General features: G+C 33.1%; 3 protein-coding genes across 3 annotated transcripts; 1 reads left to right on the forward strand and 2 right to left on the reverse strand.

The window, feature by feature from the left end:
* Nucleotides 1–1,841: 1,841 nt before the first annotated feature.
* LOC114760411 (purple acid phosphatase 3) lies at nt 1,842–20,945 on the reverse strand. The gene is made up of 8 exons (XM_028949667.1): nt 20,924–20,945; nt 3,742–3,944; nt 3,282–3,438; nt 3,084–3,191; nt 2,880–3,007; nt 2,649–2,777; nt 2,487–2,554; nt 1,842–2,364 (listed from the first exon to the last, which is right to left on the reverse strand). The coding sequence occupies exons 2-8, from the start codon at nt 3,922–3,924 to the stop codon at nt 2,154–2,156; spliced, it is 984 nt and encodes a 327-aa protein (XP_028805500.1). The 5' UTR covers nt 3,925–3,944; nt 20,924–20,945; the 3' UTR covers nt 1,842–2,153.
* LOC114760410 (purple acid phosphatase 17-like) lies at nt 5,194–7,966 on the reverse strand. The gene is made up of 8 exons (XM_028949666.1): nt 7,445–7,966; nt 6,990–7,146; nt 6,772–6,879; nt 6,555–6,682; nt 6,334–6,462; nt 5,688–5,755; nt 5,394–5,603; nt 5,194–5,282 (listed from the first exon to the last, which is right to left on the reverse strand). Exons 1-8 carry the CDS (start codon nt 7,613–7,615, stop codon nt 5,240–5,242), a joined length of 1,014 nt encoding a protein of 337 aa, XP_028805499.1. The 5' UTR covers nt 7,616–7,966; the 3' UTR covers nt 5,194–5,239.
* LOC114760412 (DNA-directed RNA polymerase II subunit 4-like) lies at nt 13,652–16,504 on the forward strand. Its single transcript, XM_028949668.1, has 6 exons — nt 13,652–13,700; nt 15,043–15,151; nt 15,321–15,398; nt 15,480–15,513; nt 15,594–15,662; nt 16,430–16,504. The coding sequence occupies exons 1-6, from the start codon at nt 13,652–13,654 to the stop codon at nt 16,502–16,504; spliced, it is 414 nt and encodes a 137-aa protein (XP_028805501.1).
* Nucleotides 20,946–22,336: the final 1,391 nt, after the last annotated feature.

Raw genomic sequence — 22,336 nt, forward strand, 5'->3', positions numbered from 1 at the left:
ATAAGTAGTAAATAATGTAATTCGTTTATCAAACTCAGTGTAATAGATGGAAAGTCCCTGTGGTTTACTCTTTTTTTTTTTGGGTGATAAAATATGTGTTTATAATTTTTATTTTGTCATTTCAAACTTTTAAGTGTATTCATGTGCATCCATTATTCATGCTATGAAGGGAACGAAACCTTTATAATACAAATAAAAAGAAAATTCCAAGGAAATTAGGTGTGGAATTGTAGGTCATATCAAATGGTCCAAAGGCAAATCAGCTAAACTTCTGGTGGTTTGAATAATGTGATTCCCTCGGAAGCTGGAGACATTGAAGTTTCCCCCGCACTACTTATTGTCTCATTTAATAAGCTAACGTCGTTTTCAATCCCAAAAATGTGACTTCATTTTGTTATTGGTTTTTTGAAATTTGAAATTAGTAACTTTACTTCATAAAATTTAAAACCGATAATTTTAGTTCTGAAGATTTGATTTAATTTTGTTTTGCTTAATGATTTTTGGTCCCTAAAACAAAAACAAAAACAACCAAAAATAAATAATGTCAAAAAATAAGTAAAGATGATATTGACCTTAAACATTTTTAGTCAACATGTTTTTTGTCAGAAACTCTCATTTGATATTTTTGAGTTTTTAAAAGCTAGTGAAAGTTAGGTGTCAAATAGTTATTAGCTAGACTAACACAAACCCATGGTGCCCGAGAAAACCATATAGATAATGCCATCTAAGTAAATAAGGTGTCGAGCAGAGTGTGGATGATGGGACTTGGGAGTGGCAGCTCCCACCAAACAGTCCAAAGGCAAATCAGCTAAACTTTTTGGGCGGTTGGATAATGAGAATGACACGTGGCGAGGGCCCAGGGAACCATTTTTAGTTGACAAGCCTTTTGAGTACAAAGATGAGACAGGTCCAGTCACCACAATAATTAAAAAAAAGATGAGACGGGTCCTTGATTAAATTAATTATCATCTTTTGAAGAGATGAAACATGTGCTTACCAAGCGCATTAGTTTTTATTGGCACTTTTGATTTGGTTTCAATTCTTCTAATCATGGTACTACCTTCGATCCTAATTAAGTTAGTTAACTAATTTAAAAAATTAAAAAATAAATTAATTAGTTATTTGTAATAAATATGTATCGTCTTTTTAAATATTCTTGCTAACCAAGTTTATTGGTTAGAACTACCATTATTAGAAGGATTTCTTTGAAAAAATACATAAATATGTGAGATAAAGTAAATTGGAATATTATAATTAGACCAAAATAAAAGTTAAATAAGATTTATATTAAGAATAAGAGTAATATAAGTTATGAATAGTGTAACCCATTGTTGTGTGAAATATGAAGTTCATAACTCAGCTTAGAAAAGAGAATTTAAGAACTTTCTAATTATATTAAAAACAGTTATGGATCTTAAAATTTTAAAATATTTTCTAAAAAAAAAATCGTTATCTTGTGTTAATTTTTTTCCATCGCTCACCTCTCATATTTTCGATGTCTTTTGCAGTTTCAGCGTTCGATTTTTCAATATTCCCGTTTTAGATGTTTTCAATAATCTTTTTTTTATGTTTTCAATAATGAAATGAATTAAAGATGAGTGTGGGAAACATAGAAGATATGTATTGAAAACATTGAAAATTCGAAGCTGATTATTGAAAATGAAAAAAAAAAAGTACTAAAATTAAAATATGAAAAACAAATTAACTTGAGGGAGAAAAAAAAGTTTGATGCCAGCCAAGAATCATGATCAATTTTTTGAAATTTTAAAATTTTGATATCCTTAACAATCATTAACGTTTTTATGGGGTCTTTAAATATATTCTTATATCAGATTGAATAATGAATATGGATAGTGATAGTTACATTTATGCTAAATACTGGCATGAGCACCACCAAATATTTAGTGGACTCAGGTCATTAAATGTGTCACTATTGAAGACATTAAATAAAGTAATAAATAAAAAAGACTATCATTTATTACACAGAACAGAGAGGGCGTAACCAATACATACACTCAGAAGAACATACGTATCAATACACGTGTGTGTGTGTGTGTGTGTGTTTGTGTGTGTGAAGCTCATACAACAATATGACACATATGCCCTTGTAAATTTCTGGAATTACTTCCTCCTCCACTCCTCCTCCCCTCTCTCTATATGCCAGAATATAGTCCCTTTGATAAACTCACAGCATGCAACACCTGACCAAATATATCATAGTACACAATTCTGGCATCTGATTCTTGAAGCTCCACGGACATGAAGCCCTGACCATCATAGTAGAACTTCACACCTTCCCTCTTCAAATTAAAGTCTCCTCTCCATGACTTTGAACCTCCTCCACTAGTTAAGAACTGCATTTTGCTGCACCACGCACCAGAAATATTGATATGTTGATTCAGAAGAAAACTATTATGTGTTTGAAAGATAAAAAAGACTATAGGGGAAACTTGTAATTATAGAGCAAAGATGGAAATTAAGCATACCTGGTAGTGCTGCTTATGTGTTCGAGACAATGGTCATGGCCATTCATGTACATATCTACGTTGTGTGCCTGAAATTTTACCATGAAACCTCATCCTTTAGGATTTCCCACGTTTGGAATATGGTTGTCCTTCAGAATTAGGCTAAGATTTGATTGAGACTACCTCAAGGATCGGAAGGAGCTGTTTTACAAGCTCTTGGGTGTCATCATGGTGTCCTACACTTCTGATTGCGTGGTGCCCAACAACAATCTTCCATTTTGCTGTCGAAATCTTCAGTGCCATTTCCAGATCCTATTTGTAGCCCCAACCAAAAAGGATAAAGCACAAAATTGTAATATGCTGTCTTTTCTTCTCATCAGATATTATGAAGCTGTTAATGCTTGTGAAACCAACCTTCAGGGCGTTTGACAGGTATTTCTGTCTGGGAAGAACACCTCTCCAATCATATTTATGGTCCTTTGGCTCATAAAAATACTTGTCCACAAATGGAGTTGTATCGACAAAGAAGAACTCAGCAATTTCTGCAATTTGTTTTGACATTAATGGGAAGCAGAATCAAATTGATCATGTTCATTCACTTTCAGGATCCAAGCTTACCAGTGTCAACAATAAATGATCTTTGGCAAATCCATCTTTGATCTATTTTATTCAGAATTGGATTCAACTGAGCCAGAACATCTCCCCTGTAGTCATGATTGCCCAACACTAGAACCAACAAATTCATACATCAGATAAACAGATTTATAACATAAAAATCATGTTATAATTATTTGGATATTGAGATTTAAAACTCACCATTAAACCATGGCTTTTGGAGGCTACTAGCTGTGTAGACTTTCGAGAATGAAAGCTCAAATGCGGGGTCATCTATACCAGTCAATCCATCATCATAAAAGTTATCTCCAGTGGATATCACAAAGTCAATATCCAGCTTTTCGGCAACTTTCCCCATCTGACATACTCACAGAGATCTCAGTAAACACATAAAACTGGTAATCCGAAATATTTAGTTTTAATTAAACAGTCTAGAAGGTAAAGAGATTAGAGAAGCTGAAAATCCAATTTCCTTTAACAGAGGAAACTATGGCCAGAAGAGCAGAGCATCCGTATCTTTAACGTTTTCAACTGCTTATATGTAAGAAGGATATGAAAAAGATGGATAAAAGACCAGAGTAACTTGAGGTAGAAAAAAGGAATATGAATGAGTTTTTAAGAAGACAGGAAAATATGTGGAAGCAAGGACTGCTTGAAAGACCTGAGCAGCAACTTGAGATTGATTGTATTCTCCTTTCCTTCCCCAGTCTCCAACAACCACAAAGCTAAGGGAGCCATCATCTTTTACCGGGTGATCTCTGCGTTCAAGGAGAGATAACACAGAGAGAAAACACACACAAAAGCAAGTCGACCATAACAGGCTTGAACTGATGAAGCAAGCCATGCTTCTCTGTATGAGAGTTTCTACTTCAAGAGTCTCTCACACAGAGAATCAAGAATAGAATATGGTGTATTTTCCTTGTTGAAACTTGAAAGAGTGTACTGGTGGAACTGCTTATATATAAGAAAGCAGAAAAGCACGAGTGGTTAAAAGATATGATTGTTGATTGACAAAGATGTGATTGGGGATGGGCTCGGCATGCATTATGTGGCATTAAAATAATAAGACAATGGACTAGTCGGAGAAAGAGAAAGAAGCCTATAAATCATCAATAAGATAATTTTTAAACTACCAGCCCTAACCAATGTGTGGTACAGATAAATGGGGCAAAAAAGTTACTACTGTTGTTAGTATAATTATGATATTCGGTGGGCCCCAAATAGGCATCTTTTACAAATTTGTGCAGCTTCTTAGCAATTTCCTTGCCTAATGGCAGGCTTGGTTTGTTTGTTTTTATGTGTGTAAATGAAATAGGAGCTCTCTCAATTGGAAGCATTGAAACAAAGAATTGGAAATTGCTGAAGCAGACGTGCGTAGCAATTAATGATGATGATGTGTTCGTTTGTAGATACGTATAGGGAACTTGTTTTGATGAAGTTAGGTGTTTTTGACAATGAAAATGAATCCAGTGAAAACACAACCCATCCTCACCTTTGAGTCATTTTCCACATCTAAAGAAAAATTCTATTGATTTTGCGTTTTCAGTGGGCCCCATCTTGTTGTCATATATTTATATCTCTTTCATTGTTAGAGGAGAATATCCGAAGTTAGATTCTTCTAGTTTATCTGTCGGTTAAACATTTTTCTGTATATTTAGTGCTTTCCACTATCATCTTCCAGCCTCTGCTCTTCTGATGGCACAGCAGATTAGTTCAATGTAACGCCATGCGTACACTTGATATGCCTATATGTCTTAACTTACATCTGCATTCCGGACATCTGAGAAACTTCTAGTTAATATTATACCATTCATTTCTGTTTTCTGTTCCATTACATTCTAATACGATCATGGCATTTTCCAGAAAATCTTTAATCACATGAAGTTTTTAATTCTAAGCCACATATATATTTTATGATAATATATTCTAATGCAGAAGAGCCAGCTCAAGATACTGTAGCAAATCTTCAGCGGACCATATGTTGTCTGTAAAATAATCAGATCCAATGTGCTTTGCACACAGTTGGTATATCACGAGGGATTCAACTTTATGCCCTCCTTATCAACTACCAATCATCAAACGCCATAATCTTTGCGAATTTAGACCGGAAGCATTGAAGAAGACAAGTAGATTCAGTTATGAAATTTCATCTCCTGCTTTCAAGATCTCTTACTGGGGAATGAGAGCTGCATATTCAAAACTCTGCACTCCCAGAAAATAATACAATGATAACAGGATTAAGAAACCATCTACTACAGATTCCAACAATTAAGGATTTCTAAACTTTACTGACTAAAACTATAATAAATTTACATGGATGAATGTAGCTGCTTTGACGAAGTTAACCTATGCAAGACTTTGCCAGAAACATCGTAGAACTCGATGTTTGCATCTGTCTGAGTCAATTGCACTGACATGAAACCCTGTCCATCATAGAAGAAATTTAGTCCTCCTCTGTTTACTTTTTTTACGTCTCCCCTCCAAGCCTTTGACCCAGCTCCACTAGTCAGAAAATGTATGGGGCTGAAAAAAAATTGCAAATTTAGATGGATATGCTTTTCTCTGATTGATATGTGGGTACAGATATGAATTTTAATTCAGATTTACCTGTGTGCGTCACTTATGTGCTCAAGACAGTGGTCATGCCCATTCATGTAGAAGTCAACATTATTTGCCTGAAATTTGACAGAAAAGAAGAGTTAAGCAGAACTCAGAAAAGTAAGAGCATGTTTTTTTTCCCCATTAATGCTTCTTTTGGGGATTGGGGCCATATTGTTTACAACGGTTGAAGATCATGATTTTCCTGTATAATATAATGGATGATTTGTCTCCTTATCAATCAACTTTAATCATTATGTAGCCCATGCCCACGAGGGCCATGCTCGTGAGGAGGATAAAAACGTCATGCTCATCTGTTTTTAGTAATGAAACTAAGAACTGCCTTCCAAGTGCTTCTAAAAGATTGATAATTTAGAAGTTGAAACTTTAAAATATTTAAATCTAATACAGACTATATCTAAAAAGGACAGAGCAATACCCATCCCCTCAATATTTAGAGAATCTCTAAATATGGAGGGGATGGGCATTGCTGTGGCCTTTTTAGAGAGAATCTGAATGATTGAATTGGTTTATCTGCTTACTTTCCCTATCCTCAATAACAATCGAATTCAGAATTTAGTTGTCTGAAATTCCACTTTAACCATTGGATGAAAAATAAAGTGCTGTTAGTTGTGTATTCTCAACTTTTTCTTACCCGAAGAATTGGGAGAAGCAGCTTTATAAGCTCTTTTGTATCACCATGGTGACCAACACTTCGTATTGCATGGTGACCCACAACTATTTTCCACTTAGCTGTTGATTCTCTCAGTACCAATTCCACATCCTGAAACACCATAACCCCAAAATATGTCAGTGAAAAATATACATATTGTCCTCAATCATGTAAAGCAGAAACACTCTTTACCAATTTAGTACCTTAAGTAAGCTTTTAACATAGGATTTTCGTGGGAGAATGCCTCTCCAATCATATCTATGTTCACCTGGATCAGAGAAGTACTCCTCAACAAAAGGACTGGTGTCCACAAACAAAATCTCAGCCAGCTCTGAAATAAACAGAAGAAAAATAACATCAGAAAACTATGAGATTGAAAATTTGCTTTAAGTATCACGAATAATCGTGACCGCAAGTTACCTGAGTCTACAATAAAAGACCTTAAGCAAAGCCATCTGCGATCAATTTCTCTAAGGACAGGGCTCAATTGGGCTAGTGCATCACCCCTGTAGTCATGGTTCCCTAACACTGGATCATAATTAAAGAACAAGTTAGACTAAGCAATGAGCTAAAGATTGAAGATATGGAAAAAAAATTATATGGATATAATTCCATTACTGATGCGTTAAGGAACTTACCGCTGTACCACTGTTTTTGCAGGCTTTTTGCTGTGTAAATATTAGTGAATGATTCTTCAAACAAGGTGTCATGTTGGCCAGTGAGTCCATTGTCATAGAAATTGTCTCCAGTAGATATTACAAAGTCTATGTCAAGCTTATCTCCAACCCTTCCCATCTGCCAAAAATAAAATGTAGCACCATGATCCAAGCCCATATTCAGTCCATTATGCCAACCCAAAGCCCAAAACTCTCAAGTCCAACATCTATCTCACTAATGAGAGGTCCAGTTGCAATTCATGAATGTAATGTATATTATAACCAGATTTCTTTTTTCAAATGTAAATGAAGAAGATTAAATTAAGTTTCTACCCAGCATATACGAGTAAAACAACCAGTTTTCCATATAACTGCATGATCATTCTATTATAACTTTTGTTTCCTACAGAACCCAGAAATGAAAGAGAGAATCAAACCTGCAAAGCAACTTCAGACTGGTTGTAAGCTCCTTTTCTTCCCCAGTCACCAAGAACCAAGAAGCTGAGGGATCCATCAGTTTTTGAAGGGTGTTCAAATCTCTGAAGCTCTGCAGATGCATGAAGCACCCACAAGCCAAAGCTAATAGTGAAAAGAAGGAAGATAGACATGCTGATGGGACCTGCCAAAGCTCTTGTGGTTGATGATGCAGAAACCACACCAAAGCTTTACCGAGAATAACTTATGATGCATGTATATATATTTTTCATTGATCCCTAAGAACCCCTTGTCGTCATCTTCCACTAGAGAATCCACACCGAATGTGTCAGCAAGTGTGGCAGTGGATAAAGTGGGCAGAAAATAAAATAAGAGAGGAGAATCTCTGGTTAACCAATCGTTCAATCAACTTGATGGCAAATCAGAACAACGTTGCTTAAGAAACCAGCGTATAAGAATAGAGGTTGAGGAATCAAAACTACGAATGGTAGGTGGGGCTAGAAGATTCTTTGAAAGTTAGTTTGCTAAAAACTTAGTTACCACTTCTTTTGCCCCATATGATGCCAACCCCTAGATCGTATATGTAGCTGGCTAGCTGCGTCACCACATAAATTGGCAATCATTATCTGAAAAAATGCACCAAAAATAAGCCAATAAAGCAACCCTTAAAACCCCCCAATCAGCGAAGTAATTTGAATATTAGGGTGGCCAAGACAAAGCGGTGGGTGGATGACTCGATGGGAATGGGACATGCAAAGAATGAAAGAAATGGCACATTGACCTGAAACTGACATGTCTGACGTTAAATCGACAGAGAAAGTGGGACGAGGTCGAGAGAGAGAGAGGGGCATAAGGAACAGAAATATGCGAATATGCGAGTAATACTTGTGGGATCGAATGTGCGATCAAGCTACAATGCTGGGGAATATTCGGAGATCCCGTTGGAGGAGAGGGCATATTACTCAGAATATTCTAATCTGGTAATTCTAGTGACGTTGCACCTAATTATTCCGGTGTTTTCAGTTTTCACTTTCGCATCAAGGGGGTGTTTGACAAAACCAAAACCTAGGTTTCAGAATCACTTTTCCGTAAAACGAGGTAACCTCCTCCACTTATTTACTTCGTAATCTGTAAAAGCACTTCTGAAACCATGGTTTGGTTTCTATCCAAGTCTTTTTCGCAATTTTCTTGCTTTCTCTTTGTGGCCAACCACCTGTCAGAGAAATTATGGTGATAGATATATAACAGCGGGAATTACAATTTAGTCCCACATAAAAGAGAAATAATTATCAAAAGTTTCAATAACAACCTCAACAACCTATAATGATAAGTCCTATAATAAGAATGAAAACTTTTGGGACTTGTTTTTTTGATTGTTTTCCTTGCTTAGAACCTCATTATAATTCTCCCATAATAATACTACCTCGGGTCCTTAATATAAGATTTCGTTTGACTTTTATTTTGGTTCTAAATATAAGACCCAAATTCACTTTTTCTCTAATATTTATGCATTTTTTTCCAAGATAATCCTTCTAACAATGGTAGTTCTAGCCAATACACTTTATTAGTAATGATATTTTAGAAAAGACAATACTTATTTATAACAAATAACTAACTTAACTTCTTTTTTTAATCTCCTCAAATCAAATTAGTTAATTAACTCTTATAATTAGAATTGAAAGTAGTATTAGTTGGAGCTGAACAGCTGATGGCCGATGGGCCACACCAAAAGGGTGTTTAGTTGTTGGCAGCCAAAAATACTTTTTAAAAATATATTTTTTTGTAAATTAAAATAAATTTTTTTACATATTTATTTTATATATTATAAAATTATAGTTTATTTTTCATCTATACACTCCTTAAATAGGTGTTTGAATTACTCCTCCCGTTTTTTCAATAAAATACAAATAAATATAGAGTTAACTTGCAAATTTCTTTTGAAAGTTTTCACCAAATTTATCTAGAAAGTTTTCACTTAAAAGAAAGCTAGGCAACAAAGAGTTTTCTTAGGTATGTTACCCCTACCATTAAAATAATAATGTTGACTATCAATATTGTTCATTGTAAGAGTAATATTATTACGATTTTAAATTTTCGGAATAAATTTATATCTAAAATATTTTTGGGTGTCCTTCTAATATAAATTTGCATCTTAACCATATAATTATAATAAAAAATGGTCAAAATTTAACTAAAGATAATAAATATGTAAAAAAATATAATTTATTTTCCAAAAATATCTTTATTTATTAAAAATAGTGAATGGAGAAGAAAATTAATGAAAAAAAGGATAAAGGACATATAATTAATTGAGGGTAGAGTTAAAAGAGATGCGTTAAATGTTGTCTAAGTATAGTTTACAAAATAATTTTTAAAAAAATTCATTCAAAAATTGTAAATCGTAAAAAGCTACTGAAAAATTATTTTAGGTAATTTATAATGGATGAGATAGATATGAAAAAAATATCTCTTAAATTATAAAAAGACCTTTTTTTTTTTCAAATTCATTTGGCGTTTTCCAAGCAGGAACTCCAACATCAGAAGCAGAGGTGGCATTTTCAAATGCGCAAACTTGGGCCGAACGACTAGCCATGATGCCATACCACGTGCACATACAGTATTAAAAGATTATTATTATTATTATTTCTGCACTTAAAAAATATTATTAATTTATACCTAAAATTAACATGTGGCCAAGAAGGTAGAGACATGTATAAGCTTGTTTATGATAGTTTATAAGTAGCTTTTTAAACATGATTTATAGAATATGAGGTAAGTATATGAAAAAAAAAATTTATTTCAACTTGTGTGAAAGTGCTTAGAAGCACTTTTTATGTTGATCCAATGGTTCACTGCTTCCTACTTATCAATGTTACATAATGGTTATGAATTTTTGATCTCTTTAATACCAGAGTCAGATAATTATTTTAAAATATTTTTTAAAAAATAGTTACATTGATTATTTATCATAAATGCATTAGTCTCTTTAAATTATCTTATTTAATTGTGTGCATGGAAATACTCTTTAATCCAACCTTTTACAATTAATAAATGTTTTGAAAAAATGAAAAATAAAATAAACTGAGATTTTATATTTAAGACAAAATTTAACTTTCTAACTAAATTTTATACTGCGAAGAGGAAATAGTGTTGAATATTAGCTTACATAAGTTTTTGCCCTCACGTCAACCTTTCTGCTTCCATGTTTATATGGTCTAAGATATGAGACGAAAACGAAGAAAACTTGGGTGGATTGTTTGGTTTATATTTATTAGGTCCAATTTTCCAATTAAATACTGGCATGATTCTTATATAATATTAATACTGGTCTGATAGAATTTTGAAATTTTATCCATGATGAATTTTTTTGGTGTTAAGATTTGATCGGAAATGAAATGGATCTAACTATCTAAATTTTGTGGAAAAGAATATTTGCTTATATTCATTAGGTACAATTTTCTAATCAAATCTTACCATATGATTTTTTTTTAAAATAATGAATGAGAGTTAGGTGCAGATAAACCTCTCAAAATTTTGAGTTTGAATAAACCTCTCAAACTTTAAGCTATTTATAGATAAATAATGAACAAAACTGATAATATAAGAGTTATCTACATAAATATAAAAATTTTAAGGAGAATCATTATAAGGTTTCAAAATTTAAGATTTGTGATAAAATTGATGAGGTTTTTGTATAATTTATTAGAAGTAAAATTAAAAATTTACATGTTTTTAATATAAATTTTAAGAAAAATCAATGTGTATATTTGAACCGGAAGTTGAGTGGAAGCTATTGTTGTGCAAATTTACTTAAAAAATTTAAAATCGTATTGATATTGTCCATATGTCCATATCATTAAAAAAAATAATATTAACTATTCAAATAATGACATTGACAATTAATATTTTAAACTCATATTATCAAATACTACTTTCAATCTTAATTATAAGATTTTATTTGTAAACTATAAATAAGATCATATAATTAAAACCGGAGGTAGTAATTAAAAGATCGCTTTCAAACTGATATCTGAACAAATAATGAATTAAGTTAGCATGTCATCGTCGCAAAGAAAACTCAAAGCATTGGAAGATCAAATTGGAGAGAGGCAAAGTCAAAAAGAGGTCGAAAAGTGGTGTTTGCACGTGTATTATTGCATATTATTATCTCTCCAATCACTCCAACTCGTTTCTATAATTTTAAATTTTTAGAATAAATTTGTACCTAAAAAAGTTTTTGGATATTTTTAAGTAAAAATTTTTGAGACAAATTTCTATCTCCACCTCATTTAAGAATGCGAATGTTATTCCTCGAAAATAATAAAATAGTTAATTTTTCCTTTTATGTGTGTATATATATAAACGATCTGATTGATTATCTGTTCAAAAACTCAAAGTAACATGGTGCCTCGATCCATTATTTTGAATTAATTCACACGCATCAACTGTTTTAGACGTTTGTTTTTTGTGGGTTGCAGATGAAGATTCAGATTCTCACATGCAAATAATAACGGTTAGTTTATACTAGTACCTCATTGGATATCCCAAAGCCTGCTCTCAATATCTTGATACAAAGAGGCTGCATCGTTAGAAATTTCCGAACTGCAGTTATTTTTATGAATTTCAAATTTTATATTGCTATCGATCAAATCACAATACGCATCATATACATTTAAATATTAGAATTTCACTCTAATGTTAACATTAAATCTTTTTTGGAAAAATCTCATTTAAATCCAATCAAAATGCTCAAATTTCGAATTCATCCATCAAATACAACAAATTATGTTCCTAATTCATCGCAAGTCTTATTGTGAATTATTAAATTGATCTTGTTAATTTCTAAACCTATTTTATGATTAAACAATAACACATGTTAATTGAGGAGTACAATTTTATTGCAAAAAGTCTTGTTGTAAATAATTTATGAGGACTCATATGATTTGTAAGAGTATGATTAAAGTAAATAATTAATTTAGTTATCTTATATTAATAAATTCACACAAAAAAGCACTCATATGTAATATATTTTAAATTTATTTCATTAAAATTTTTATATATTCATATAAGTTGAAAATAATTTTTATATATTTATGCCCCAATGGGCCTATCTCACAAAAACGGTAATATGTGAACTCTATTTATTATTTTAGAACTAACAAAATTATGAGATAAAAATGCTGTTTCTATTTTTTTTCCCTTTAAAATTAACATTAATATGACTTGTAGGCCTCGAATTAACACTAATATGATATGCATCTAGATCAACAAGGTAGAATGGTGACTAATTTTGAATGTCACTATCATCTATATAATAGATAATATTTTGTTTCTGATTACAAGAAAGCATAACTTAAATAGGAGTATTCTTAAGTTGGCACAAATATCAGCTTCGTTAAATTTTAGAAAATTTATGGCACATGGTACGGATCTGTAAAATAGCGATATGGATTAGAAATAGAAATAACTCATTATAAATTTAATATTTTATATTATAAGTTCGGGTCTCAATAGTAATGCTAGGATTTTGTTAACTTGTAAATACCTTTGGATCCAATACACCCAAACTTTTGGTTATTAAAAAAGGGGAAATTTTATGTTTGGATTTAATCATGAAAAACGGATATATGTAGAATTTATAAGGTATAAAATGATATATTATTTGAAATAAAAACATTTAAAATTTTATGATGCAAAAATAGTGAATTATTACAATTTTATACTATAAATAAATTCAATCAAATCTATGGCAAAAAAAAAAAAAAAGAAGTAAATTTAATCAAACCGGAAAGGAAGTAAAATCTGCCTTCATTTCCTTTTTTTGGGGGCAAAATCTACCTTCATTTACCCAAAAACAAATTTAGGCTAATTAGGATTTGGGTTTTTTTTAACCCCAAACTTCTAGGATTGGCAGTCATTAATAAAATTTATGAAACGTGGCCTCCATAGCTCCATTTGGAGTGTTTGGATAAAAATAAATTATAAATTTAAAAATATATAACTTCATTTAAAATATTTGGATGAAAACAAACTGTAATTTTAAAAATACGATATGTAAAAAAAAAAAGATATGCAAAATAGACAATAAAACAAAAGGCTTCCAAGGACCTTTTTATTATTTACCTTGAAAACCAAATAAAACCTAATTCCATCGCCAACCCGGACCCACCGCTGATTCGATCGAGAATCCTTACTTTTGTCGCATCGTCATGTCCAGAAACGAGGACGAAGATGCATCAGAACTCAAATTTGGGGAGGGTATTTTGTTTTTCATTCTTGATTTAAAGTTCTCCATCGAACAACTTGCAAGTAACATGTAGCTTCGATCCTTTCTTTTGAATTAATTCACCCGTACCAATTGTTTGAGTAAGGCTTACGAGTCTGTCTGACATATTTATATTGAAAGCACAATCCTTCTGCTTTGTGGGGTTAACAATGCAAATATTAAATACCTCGTAAAGACGCCCCAGTTGAGCAGGCTCCAATCTGGTATTCTTCATTTTTCTGGTTTACAGATTCTCAACATTCATTAATTAATGTTGGGGCCTCAGACTTGTGTCGCCTAATTTGTTGTTTATTTGATTAATATCCCAAGCTTCTCCTCAATTACTTTTGATAAAAGCGAGGTGGCTGTGCTGGAATTATTTCTCCATTAATACTATTTGGAAAAAGATAAACCAAAATTATAGGTTGGATTATCTCATGATTAAGGGACTTAAGGTCATTGAGGCCAAGTTTCTGGAGGGAATATGTATGAGGGACCCCATTGTTGTACCAATCCGGTGTTTTTGTTATGAGCCCCTCACTCTCATTAAAATGAGTGCTTTTCAAACATAGTGAAGAGATTGATGACAGACAAACTTTCCTACCACTAAGAGGAAACTATCATGTTGAACTTGTAGTCTTGTGATGTGACTTTAACTTTGTTCACGCATTAGCTATAATTAAAGGGGACCCTATCCATTTGCACGAAGCCCAAAATGAACCACATTGTTCTTGAATATATAGTGCAGCTCTTTATGCCTTTATATATTTTATACCGATGGCACCTCAATCACTATTCTTACAACTAACTAGCACTAAATCATATAGGTAACATATAGGTGGTGTCTGTATATAGTTTGATTTATCAGAGTCTATGGATGCCTTTATCTTTTGTTGAACAGCTTAATATGGACTTTCTGTCCCCCAGCTCATTACACTTGGCCCCTCTGTTGTTAGTTGCTTTTTCTTTCACCTCAAGTCGCAACTTGAGTAATTGAAAATTCACTGTTTCCAATTCAAAACAAATATATAAAGGAGGACAATATGGAAGCATCCTAAAAGAACTAAAGGTAAGGAAAGCTATACGAACAAAAGCACTTGAGCTCCATCCTCCAGACCTGAATTTACGTTGCTAATTGATCTGACACCCCTTTCGTCTACTGAAGCATCTAAAATGAATATCTGTTTTTGTTGTTTGGACAAGCAGTTAGATAATTTTACTGGATGTGATTAACATTTAGTCAAGTTTGCTTTGAGCCTGCCCTGTTCTATTTGGTTGCTTTCTTGTCCATGCTTGGTGAAGCTATTGATTTTGTCTCGATGTTGCGCCTTTCAGATTTTGAGAAGGCCAAATGTTTAATGAACTGTGAAGTTGCCCTTCTCTTAGAGCACAAATTGGAGCAGTTCAAACAAATGTCTGGTGATTCAAATAATCATACGCCCCAGTGAGCAATCGATACTATCATATTAATCAATTAAATTCAGATGGAGATTATTAAGCCAATTCTTTGTTACAGCCTAGTAATCAATGAACATTCTTACTTGGGCTCTTTTCTTGGCATTTTTTCAGATGTTTCTTTGTTCTAAAGAAATCATTATTTTTTATTTTACAAGAGTGTTTGAGAAGTCTCTGCAGTATGTCAAACGCTTCAGCCGCTTCAGTAATCAAGACGCTGTGAAGCAAGTTCGAGAGTATCCCTCACTGTTTATTTTACATAGCATCTACTTCATTTGAGTTTATTTCTATCTGTTTGAACCTTAACTAGAATTTAGAGTTCTGAGCAGATATCAGCTCGCTGAGTACGAGGTACAAAACAATTTAGTATAAAAAAGAGTTCCCAATATAGAAGGAATTTATAACAACCGTGTCACTCTTTTGCGATGCAGCTTGCTGTGCTTGGGAATTTATGCCCTGAAACTGTGGAGGAAGCTATAAGTGTTATTCCAACTCTTAAGGTTTGTCCCCTTTAATATTTTTCAGAAGTCTACTTTATAACATATTTGATGCACAAAGTATCTGCACTATGTTAAACAACTTGCCATCTAGCTCGTGGAATCTTTTTAGTCTGGATGCTTTTCCCATTTATCAAGGTATCTGATCTAATCTTAAATGATATGAGCAGTCACATTTTACAAACTGTGAAATTTTAATGTATAAGTAATGGCAGATTGTAGAATATTTCTTTTTAACACCGTATCATTTAGCCCTTTTGCTCTCAAGTCTCCTAATGGTTTTAAATTTTGCATCCCCCTAATTGCTCAACTACCTTATGAAGTTAGATGTTTCAAGTTGGGCAGTGCGGGAATTTTGGTTTTCCTTGTGTATTGTAAGGAAATTGGGAAAAAGAATTATAATTTCTGTTGTGGGTCAAATTTAGAGAAGATATTGTTCGTGTATCTCAAATTTGAGATTTTTATTAGCTGAGCAGGGAACTTTGTTCTTGACTTCCCCCCATCCCCCGGGTTTTCTTCCTTTGACTACGTATTATTCATTTCTTCCTCGTAAATCTTAAAAAAGCTCAGTTCTGTACTGTTCAGATTATCGTCAGGTCGAATCTATTTGGGCTTCTTTCAAAAGAAGTCAAATTTGGGCTGATTGGATGGGAAAGTGGGCTAAAGTTCTATGTTTTGGCCCAAACAAAAAAGATAAAGTACTTGGTTTTACTTGTTGCCTTCTTTTTTATTTGGTTTACTTCTTTTCACGAGAGTGATTGTGATTGTAGGCTAAAGGTCGACTTGATGCAGATGCAATTGAGAAGTTGCTGAATGATCTTTTAATGATCAAAAAGTTTGAATGAATGCCCCCTTTTTTTGGGTACATAACCGGTCACTTAGTTTGTCTGGGCTATAGATTGTCATCTAGATTTGATAATCAACATGTCAAGGGATCCCCCCTTCCCTCTCCTAATCTTCTCTATTACTGAGATAAGGAATAGTGGCTAACGTACTGTCATTTGTGATGATTTTATTTTTATCTTGAAATAAAAAAAGTTAAAATTGCTACCCTTTTAATGCTTTTACAATTGTTTTGCTCATGATTTTTATTACTACGTCATTTTTAAAATTTCTAATAAAAGTATGGTTTTAAACACGTAAATCGGAGTTTATTAAAAAAAATTTATGCGATGCATTTTTCGAATGATTATTTTGCCAACGATCAAGGGGTTACATTCATACAACGCATGTATGTGGATAAATTGTGAGGAATGGATAGGTTATATTGATAGGAACGAATAATGATATTTATATATTGAAGTATTTGACACTTCAAAATAAACCACAGCAAATTTCATGGAAAAGAAGAAAGAATAAAAGCAAGTCACATAACATGGAAGTTATTACTATAATGAGAAGAGGTACAGGCTGCGTTTCTGATGAGTATGGAAACATTAATGATTAATCCTTTGGAGATGGATGTCTGGCAGCCAAATTCTCTTTCTTTTTAGGAAATGCGTTGTATTTCTTCATGGTGTTCTTTCTCATCAACTCCATCTTTTTCACTGAGAGAGAGAGACAGCTAAAAAAATGCCAGGTTAAACTGGAAAAGGAAGCCTCACAGAGACTTGTAAATAAACCAATTTTGAGGCCATAAGAAATTCTTCTAATTTCCAACTCATCTGTAAATGTTTGAGCAGCCAATATGTGCCCCATCATTATCCAAGTATCTGGTTTTCTTTTCCCATCTTTTGACCAGAAGTCTCTTGAAAGAATTGTAAAATTGTTGATATAAGAAATAAAGCTGTTACCAAATATGATAACATTACTTAATAGGTTTGGTTTCCAATTTGCTTCTAAAAGGTTGTTATATAATCTTAGATCACAATGTGGCATAAAGAAGATAGTTGGTTTCAGAGCTTGCCTCCTTCCATCTTCATTGATAGATAAAACAGTAAAACCGAAAGACTTCAAAATTTGGATTTCAGTTGTGGAAAGAATAGGATCAAATACTTCTACATCACCTATCCAACTGAAATCTTTTTTCATTAATATTGCAAGACTAAGTTGAAACTTAGAATATTTGCTTCTCTCATTCAAAATACTGCCAATACCATAAATTACCATTTGCATCTTTGAGTTTGATCCCAAAACTCTTCTTATGTGTTTAGAAATTGGTTTTCTTTGTACCTCGTTCCGAAAATCATGATAAAATTGAGACATCTCAAATTCGTTTATAAAATTTTTCATGTTGCGTATCAATTCTGTCAGAACCCATGATTCTCCCTTTTCATCATTCACAGATTCATCAACCATGACGATTTTCGTCGACGTTGCCATTTATCCTTGATGATTTGTTTGACTTGTTTCTGACAAGAAGAATAAAATGCAAGTGATATGAAACATACGTATATGTCATACAATAAGAAACAAGCAATTGCATATTACTCATCCTAATATTCATCAAGATCTTATTTTAGGAGAAGAGAAGATATATTCCTAAACTAAAATATCAAAAGATATTACTAAAATCGGTTAATATTCATCGGCCAAAATTTGTAATAAATTAAACATTCACCATGCATATAAAGAGCACGTAAAGAGCATGAATAATCGGTTAATCCAAAGTGTATGTAGTTTAGTTTTTGAAAAAATTCTAGACAATATATTTAATAACGCACCTCAATTCAATTATTAATGACATCCTAATATGAAAATAATACTCTTAGAATTAAAAAACTAAACAAGGTAGGGATAAAGGAAAGACAACGTTAAAAGATAAAGAACGAAGGAGAATAGCTTACCAGGGAAAAAGAGGGAGAGATAAGCTCAACACTTGGATGACGGATGAGATGGGAGCCTCTATACGTGTGTGTGTGTATATATATGTCTCCCTTTAAGATATATCGATTGATAATTCCTACGTTGTTATCTCAATTAATGAGATAATATCTATGATTTAAATATATTGCAATCTGCATTATAAATTTATGAGATCGGATAACGGATTAAACCCTAATTAAATTCATATTAATGGGTAAATGTGGATCAAACACTTCAATGTATTTTTCTATATGCATCGATCCAGTATCTAAAAATATTTCATGCTGTATTTGGTATTCAAAGTATTTTTTTTAAATACATACACTATATTAAATTATTTTTTAGTGTAATTTTATTCTTAGCAATTTAGGGTGTTAGACAGACTTGAAAAAAAAAAAAATAGATGCATCAAAATATAATTAAGATACTGTACGTTACTAAAAAAATATTTTAATGTGCTGAATATACCACAAAATAATTTAAAATATTAGATACACTTGCAAAATATTTCAAGGTGCTTAACCCTATATCAAATCATATAATCACAATATCTAGATTATTCGGAGAATATAAATTAAATCTCTTATTTAATTATATAGATAACGAACCTTACCAAAATCTAAACAATTTGGCAGGAGCAGGTGATGAAGGAGCGGGGTAATAGATGCTTATTGTTCAATAGATGCCAAATGATCGATTTGAACATCTTTTTTCTTCCCATCTTTTTTTTCTTTTTCTAATTATTAGATTAATATTTTGATGATTGAGATTTAAATATTTTTAAAAATTATTATTTAAATTATATTAAATTAAAAAATAAATAATAAATTACAAATGCTATTAAAATTTAATTTTAATAATTTTTAAATGGACTAAATATTTTTAAAATTTTTTTATAAATAGTTTATAAAAATTAAAATATCATCCGTTAAAATATTTTAATCCAATAGTTACAAAAAAAGGTGAGGAAAGAGGACGGAAGGGGACCAAATGATACGGGGATCAATTAAAAAAACGATAAAGGCAATGTAACTAAAAATTGATTATCATATAAAAGTAACAAAACAAAGCCAAAAATTAATCACGGATTCTGATTTGTTTTTTAAAAGACATTGAAGGCCCAGGCGGCCAGGCCCAACCACAACATTAAAAAAAAGGTAATCACGTCTTCAACCCTTGTCCTTGCCTCCCCGACATAATCTCCAACATCACTATCCTTCGCGCAGCCGTCTCATCGTCGGCGGCATCAAGTAATCCGGCACCATCGATCATCATTGAGAACTTTCACCCATCCTCTCCTCCGTCCGAATCGATCCCCCATCTCTCGTCTGCAGTTCTACTCACTCCTTCCATCCACGATTCGGATCCATTCCGTTCTCGCCAGATTCGATCTCCATCTCCATCCTTTCCTTTCCACCATTATCCTTTATCCTTCTATATTAACCTATCAATCCTAAGGGCAAGAATGGTTCCTCTGTTGATTACAGTAAACTTTCTTCAACGGTATCTTCACAGTCACCCGATACAATGCAAGATGCAAAAACAGGTATTAAGGTTGCTCATGGTGAATCGAGAAGTACAATTAAAGGGAAGAATGGACTTCAATGCAGTCTCTGGAAATTCAATATCTGATGATTTGAAAACGGTTTCCTCCTTATTAAGTGGCGTTTCTGATTCGGATCCAGACTTCAGTTCGTCTGCTTCTGAAGGGTTGAACATGATGGGGAGGAAAGGAAAAAGCGGCGAGAGAGAATTCTAGCTCAGAAAGCAGCATCTAAAGCAATAGAGGCTATCAAAGAACGGGAGGATATGGTAGCGAAAGTGGAGGGTGAGAAGCAAAGCTTGGAGAAAATACTTGAGGAGAGAGCTAAACAAGAAGAAGAAGAGGTAATGTTATTATTACCCTGCTGCAAACTTCTTCTCCTCCTCCTCTTTTGCATTGCAATTTTTATGCGAAATGTACTTTCAGATTGTAGGATATTAGTTATTCTGGGGAATTTTCATTGTGTTAAATTATCTCCTTAGGAGTTAAAAGTGCTTTGTAGCGTAAGCCTTTATAATTTTACTCTATGGCTGTTCTGGTTAGTACTTCTTTTTCTTAATTATTTTGCTCTATTTTTATATGCTTATCCCTTAAGGCTTCACAGCTTCAAACCACTGTGATGGAAACAATGGAAGCTGTTAAGGTAGAAAGCGCAAAAACATAATAATACTAGAATGGAGGTCCTTGTCTTTTCAGCTAAACTGGAGGTATGTCCACCCAATTAAGCCATTTTTTGTGCCAAATATTAATGCATGTTTATCTTATTACATGTTTCAGTAGTTGATGTTCCAGTAAATAAATCATGAGGAGTATGTTTAAATTTGTTTTTCATGAATGGCTTGATTAATTTTGTTGATAAATATCTGGGAGGTTTGCAGACATCAAATGCTTATCTTGCACGATCCCTCTGTGGAACCTTGAAGTAGAGGTATGTTGAGATCCTCACTCAGACGTACTTCCACCTGGGACCCTTTGTTTTGTTTTGTCCCCCCCCCCCCCCCCCGGGGGTTGGAAAACTTTTGGAGAAGCTTCTGAATACTTTGCTCTTTGGGGGGTTAATTCACTGACAATGGTATTTCTTAGAGTTGCTTTACTAAGCTAAATATTGTTTTCTAGTTTTGCCGTTCTGTTAGCATCCTTATCTTTGTTAGATATTTCGGTTACAATTTGTCTTGCAGATCTAATTGTGGGATCAAATGAAAATATTAGAATCTGGATTGTAGTTTGTTCTTCGCTGACCACTTCGTTGTAGAGTTTTACCTATTCGCTTACCTGGGTATGACATATTGGCTTGCTTTTCCTACTGGAAAGCTTGTATGCAGATTGCTTATTTTATTTCTCTAACATATTAAAAGAACCACAGCACAAGGAGGCTTCCAGCTCAAGTGCGGGGGGATAACACAAGGTATTCTTTTGAACCAATTTTGTCTGGGTTTGTCATCAATATTTCTTGTAATCCTTTTTTCTGGCCTGAAAATTACGTATTCAAAATATTGTAGACTGATTTAATGAAAATGGGATTAAAATCTGAATTCGTGGACTTTGCTCACTATATTAGAAGAATCTTCTAATAGAGAAGGGCCTCATGTGTGTTTCAACCACCAATTCAAGTTAATAGGAGTTGCGTGATTGTTGGACTAATTCAAGTCAGTAGGCCTTGCAATTTTTGAAACTTCTTAGTTGTTTGCCATCTTACTGACTTCATATCTAACAAGAGAACGACAATTTAAAAATTGGTTTTCATTTATTCTATTAAATTCTATCAATGTGTTTACATATCATACTTATAACTGGCATAAATGAAATCTTTCTTACCATTAACTCTAACTTCTAAAAGAAACTCAGATGCAGAGTTGCAAGTTGCTAGCAAAGTATCACTTTTAAGGGAGAAGAAAGAGGGGGGAACACAGTTTACAAAAAGAGAGAACTATTAAAAGGTGTAGCCACATAAAACTGAGTTTGCAACGGCTCAAACCAGTAGCAGATATTAGTATTCATAGGTGAAAACTAGTCTGTAATTGGTAGGGGGAGAAAACACCTCTTAGAAATAATGGCCGCAGATAGGGCATCTAACCTGAGGGGCCACCTCAAACCACTGGTCGATGCACCTTTTATGGTATGGGTCGCCACATTCTAGTTTAATTGTTTTCCCCCTCTTGAGGTGCCGTAGGCATATGGTGCACTTCTCTTTCGGAGGAGCTTGTATTACTTGATAGCCAGCAATTTCGCTGAATGGTTTGAAGTCCCGTTCAGTGAAGTGGCCAACCCCTCTAAATCGGTTGCCGCAGGTTGCACAATCATCTGGGGTCTGCTTCAGTGAGTGACGAAA

The sequence above is a fragment of the Neltuma alba genome, unplaced genomic scaffold, assembly GCF_004799145.2.
Source record: "Neltuma alba isolate B1F8T4 unplaced genomic scaffold, ASM479914v2 tig00010975_pilon, whole genome shotgun sequence".
NCBI classification, from domain to species: Eukaryota; Viridiplantae; Streptophyta; class Magnoliopsida; order Fabales; family Fabaceae; genus Neltuma; species Neltuma alba.

Coding starts and splice junctions, on each gene's coding strand:
- LOC114760411 (XM_028949667.1), bottom strand. CDS start 3,924: ATGGCTTGCTTCATCAGTTCAAGCCTGTTATGGTCGACTTGCTTTTGT. Junction 3,008..3,083: donor ATCATTTATTGTTGACACTG/GTAAGCTTGGAT, acceptor AACAAATTGCAG/AAATTGCTGAGTTCTTCTTT. Junction 2,365..2,486: donor CACATAAGCAGCACTACCAG/GTATGCTTAATT, acceptor TGCGTGGTGCAG/CAAAATGCAGTTCTTAACTA.
- LOC114760410 (XM_028949666.1), bottom strand. CDS start 7,615: ATGTCTATCTTCCTTCTTTTCACTATTAGCTTTGGCTTGTGGGTGCTT. Junction 5,756..6,333: donor TGCTTCTCCCAATTCTTCGG/GTAAGAAAAAGT, acceptor GTCAAATTTCAG/GCAAATAATGTTGACTTCTA. Junction 5,283..5,393: donor AAGCAGCTACATTCATCCAT/GTAAATTTATTA, acceptor CTGGGAGTGCAG/AGTTTTGAATATGCAGCTCT.
- LOC114760412 (XM_028949668.1), top strand. CDS start 13,652: ATGTCCAGAAACGAGGACGAAGATGCATCAGAACTCAAATTTGGGGAG. Junction 15,399..15,479: donor GCTGTGAAGCAAGTTCGAGA/GTATCCCTCACT, acceptor ACTAGAATTTAG/AGTTCTGAGCAGATATCAGC. Junction 15,663..16,429: donor GTGTTATTCCAACTCTTAAG/GTTTGTCCCCTT, acceptor TTGTGATTGTAG/GCTAAAGGTCGACTTGATGC.